Genomic DNA, 4,821 nt, shown 5'->3' on the forward strand with positions numbered 1-4,821 from the left:
AAAGGTGGTACCGGTCAAAGTACAGTAACCCTAACCATAAAGAACATGTCAACGAATGCAAACAGTTAAGTTCAATTGTTTCTGTAACAGTTTAAGGAAATTACTCACCATTCTGCTATTAAAAAAACAAAGTTATTGGTTGTTGCTTTTTTGGGGGAGGGGAGGGGCTATCAATTCAGCTTTTTATAAGTGGATGACTTATTAACAGCAACTACATAAATTGGCTGTGCAATACTACCCTTAACCATGCAAGTTTCCATCACTGTAAACCCAAACTCCACGGGACATGTTATTCCCCTCCCTTTTTCCCTACCCCCCCACCGCTAGTAAACAGTAATAAACTTTGGTCTCTGTACTTGTGCCTGTCCTTATGTTTTTATGTAAGTGAGGTCATACAATATTAATCTTTTGTTGAATGACTTATTTCACTAAGCATATTGTCTTCAAACTCCACTCACAGTAGTGTTGTTATTAAGTGCCATCCAGTCAGTTCTGACTCATAGTGACCATATACAGAGTTTCTTAGGAGCAGCTGGTGGGTTTGAACTGCTGACCGTGTGGTCTACTAGGTCTACTACATTGTTATGTGTTGTTATGTGCTGTGGGATCAGTTTCAACTCCTAGCAACCCTGTATAAGGTTTCCGAGGCTTCAAATCTTTGTGTTAGCACAAAGCCCAATCTTTCTTCCACAGAATGGCTAGCAGGCTCAAACCGCAGACCTTGTGTTTGCAGTGTAGAGCTTATTGTATTGTATTGTATTGCATTGTAGTGCTGTTTTAATCCCATTCTTTCTATGGTGTAAGATTATTAAAGATAGCCAGAAGGTTATATTTCATCATTGAAAAACTCAAAATATGGGGAGAAAACAAATTTTAGTCAAGACTAGGAGTGTTAAATATGAGTCATAATCAAAGGAAATACAAGTACAGAAGGAAAACAAGTTTGGCAGAGAAAATGAGTTTGGTCCGTTATAGCTGAAATGGGGCTGAATTTCAGAGATTGTGTCCAATCTGTGGTTAGAAATCTCTAAAGATGGGTGGTGTGTGGGATGCTCTGAAGGTTCCAGGAACACATGAGCTTACCATTTGGCCTACCTCACATTATTCAGATTCTCTTGTACTCACCTGGCACCTTCTGATACTGTCTGACTTCTCAAGTTAGATTTGGTCTTTTATTCAGTTGGCTTGTCTCCTCGCAGCCCTAATTTGCTAACTCCAAATTGTGGCTTACCAGTCATTATTTTCTGTGTTTAGGAATCCTGCAGAACTAAATCAGGGTTGATGGACAGGATAAAATCAGATGCCTGAAAATAAAGTTTAGGATCAGCTATAACTGCCCTACCTCCTTCAGGTACAATACCTTGACATCTTGCCTTATAAGCCAGCCAGCCTATTTTTATTTTACCTTGTGAAAACTGCTTGGTCACATTTATTTATTAATTTGAATCTTAATATACCCACAGAAAACATAATATAAGTAAAAGTAAGTTAATAATAAAGGAAAAGGAATCAAACTGATTTTAAAGTAAAATGCATATGAATCAGATCATTGTTTCCATTAATTAAAATAATGAATCAATAATCAACATGTAATAAAGGCATATTTGTTTCAAAAACTAAGAAAATATAAATAGCCCAAAAGCAATAAAGTAAAAGAAAAATAAATGTATTATATCTTGCAAATAATAATCACTATTGGCATTTAGAATTACATCTTTTCAAATGTCTTTTTCTCACTGAATAATATATAATCTTTCTATTTCAATAAAAATAAATCTTTTAATTTTGAGGTATTGCATCCCATTTCATGACTATCTGCTAATTCTTCATAGTGTTACATTATTATAAATACCATTTCTACCCTTGTATATCTTCCTACTTTCTCATCATTTTTTGGAAAAATTCCTAGAAATCATCCTGAGGGTCCAATACAAATATGGAAGAAGAGGTGCATACATCTATGTGTGTAGCTGGTAGACCCCACCATAATGTACCAAGTTAACACCATCTTTTAACTACATGTATAAAAGTCACGAAAATTTAGAAATAGGTCTGCTTGAAGTTTATATTTAAAGTACACCATCTATGGAAACTTGATTTAAAAGTATATTCATATTATAAATAACATTTAACCTACATAGAAAACAAATTATAAAACACATTAGTAAAAGTTACTTGTGCAGAAAAAAATATGTTAACTGTAATTAACGTGGAGTCCTTCCTTGCGTGGCGAAGTAGGATAAGCACTGCACTGCTTAGTACACAGTTCAAACCCACCAGCTGCTCCTAGGAAACAATATAGTGTAGCTATGAACTAGCACTTACTAACAAGAATAAGCTATTAAAGCAGGTTTTTCTGGATACCATTATCATTGAGTTAGTATTAGAAGTTGGCAAGAGAGCAATAAAACAACTCTAAAATAGAGCTGTTAGTATTTCATGAGCTTTAATACAGGGGCCCAAAGTGGTGTAAACAGTTAAGCAGTAGACTAGTGGCCAAATGGTTGACAGTTTGAACCTACACCTTGGAAAACAGGCCAGGCTATCTACTTCTGAAAGGTCACAACCCTGAAAACTAGATGGAGCAGTTTTACTCTGCAAACATGGGATCACCATGAGTTAGAATCATTCTACCACAACCATCAGTAATAATAATAATATGGGGTCCTAAACACAACTGCCTAGGGAATCATGCACATATGGCAAAAGAATGAAGTGTGAACTCTGTAAAGATTAATTTAATGAAACGTGTTACACAAAAAGAATTGTTTAATTTTTTATTGCAGTTTTGACAGTGAATATAAATGAGAACCCAATAAACAGCCACACAACCAATGCAATGTGCCAGGCCCATAAAATTAACTATGTGTCATCATTCATAATTGGGTACCATCTACTTTTACAATGTTAATTTTAACTAGGTTTCATCAACAGCTCTAGTTAAGTTCACTTTGACTCCGTGGGTGGTTTTAGTGTGGCCCCCACGGAGACCAGCTATGTAAATCTGGGGCTTAGGCACTCGAGTGCTGCTTTCTCGCATGGACTGAGTACTAGCGTCCTTTGAAGGGTACGCCTGTGAAAAATTGTCTCTTCTCATGTGACTCAGATCAGTTTGCACTGAATGAGTAATTTTCTGACGCAAATTGGCCTAAGTAGAAAGAAAATACATATGAATAAGCATTTCCCTAAAGCACAAATAGTATAAAATATTATCAGGTACATGCTAATATCTAAATAATTTATCCAGTAGGCAGTTAGTCCTATAACATAGCATATGACACATGCTAGCATATAACACTTGGAGCCCTGGTATAGTGCTGTGGGTTAATGCACCAGACTGCAAAGCTGGTTTGAATTGCAAGGTCGGTGGTTTACACTTACCAGCTGTTCCTCGGAAATCCTATAGAGGGTCACTATGGGTCAGAACCAAATTGACGGCACTTAACAGCAATAACAAAAGCATATAATGCTTAAGGAAAATAAGAACATTAGAAACATCTAGAATCTGGAAAATGAAATATTCTTTACTGAGAAGTACAAAAATATATATATAAATTTGCATACTGATAGGAAGTTACAATTAACGCATTTGTTTGTTAATATGATCTTCTATTTCCTTTATTACTCTAAGACTCATCCAAGCTGACTTTCTTCATCTTTGATGTTATTGTTGTTAAGTGTTGTCAAGTTGGTTCTGACTCACAGTAACCTTCTATAGGGTTTCCAAGGATTGAGTGGTGGGTTTAAACCACCAACATTGCATTTAGCAGTTCCATGTTTATTCTATGGTGCCACACTAAGACTCCTTTTTCATTTTATTACATTTATTTTTAAAAATGAAATCCAATATTTACACTGGTTTTTTAAGGAGCTCTGGTAGCGTACTGGTTACAAATCGGGCTGCAAACTACACGGTCAACAATTCGAAACCACCAGCTGTCCTGCAGGGAAAAAAAAATGAGGCTTTCTGCTCCCGTAAAGATTTACAGCCTTGGAAACCCTGTACAGGGTCACTATGAGTGGGAACCAACTCCACAGCACATAACCATATTGTTTTTTAAATAATGGACTTCATTGCAGATTTTGAAAATAAAAAGTTCCGATATGTTCAGATTATGTTTTTACCTTCTACATGTTCCTTACTCTCTTTATGGATTATTAGTAAGCATGAGATTGAAATAGATCACTTAGGCTGAGTAGCAAGGTGGACTTATACAAAGGACACAAGGAAGTTGATGATGAAGGCCTAGGAAAAATGCATGAGGAGTTAGAGCATGTGAGTAAAGGAGAGACCTGGACTAAGAGAAAGTATTTTAGAGTCTGAGATATTGTAGGATTTTAAGAACTGATACATCATACACTATATTTTCCACACTGATATGATTTTACTATCCTGCTACCTGTATTAGCTTAACTTTAAAATGATAATTATTGTAGGATATCTTTGCCCAGGCAAATATCTTGATTTACACAGTAAATGTCTAAAACATCTATCAACTCTTCAATGGTAAGCATCAACAATTTATAACTAAGAGTCTTCAAATTCACTGCCACAACATCTTCACATTGCTTTTTCCACAATTCCTTGATTGTTTTTTCAAGATCATTACCCAATTCTTTTCAAATCTCCACTTCACCCCCACTCCCTGCATTTCAAAACCTGCTTTAAACCAAACTACAAACTCTAAATAATTCCATCCATTCAAAAGAAGATGAAAGTAATACACAGAGTCACTGTACCAGAAAGAGATGGTCGATTTTCAATCATTTGAAGAAGTAGCATATGATCAAGAACCAGTGATCCGGAAGGAACAAGTCCAA

The 4,821-nt window shown here is 35.7% G+C and overlaps 1 protein-coding gene across 1 annotated transcript in view; it reads right to left on the reverse strand.

Moving 5' to 3' along the window:
* Nucleotides 1–2,917: 2,917 nt before the first annotated feature.
* The window catches only part of LOC102827563 (chromosome unknown open reading frame, human C6orf165), a 47,687-nt gene continuing 45,783 nt past the window's right edge, over nucleotides 2,918–4,821 (reverse strand). The window contains exon 12 of the mRNA XM_006870632.1: nucleotides 2,918–3,148. Coding sequence (XP_006870694.1) covers nucleotides 2,918–3,148 — 231 coding nt within the window. The remainder of the gene's footprint in view (nucleotides 3,149–4,821) is intronic.

This window comes from Chrysochloris asiatica, unplaced genomic scaffold (assembly GCF_000296735.1).
Source record: "Chrysochloris asiatica unplaced genomic scaffold, ChrAsi1.0 scaffold00146, whole genome shotgun sequence".
Classification (NCBI taxonomy): domain Eukaryota; kingdom Metazoa; phylum Chordata; class Mammalia; order Afrosoricida; family Chrysochloridae; genus Chrysochloris; species Chrysochloris asiatica.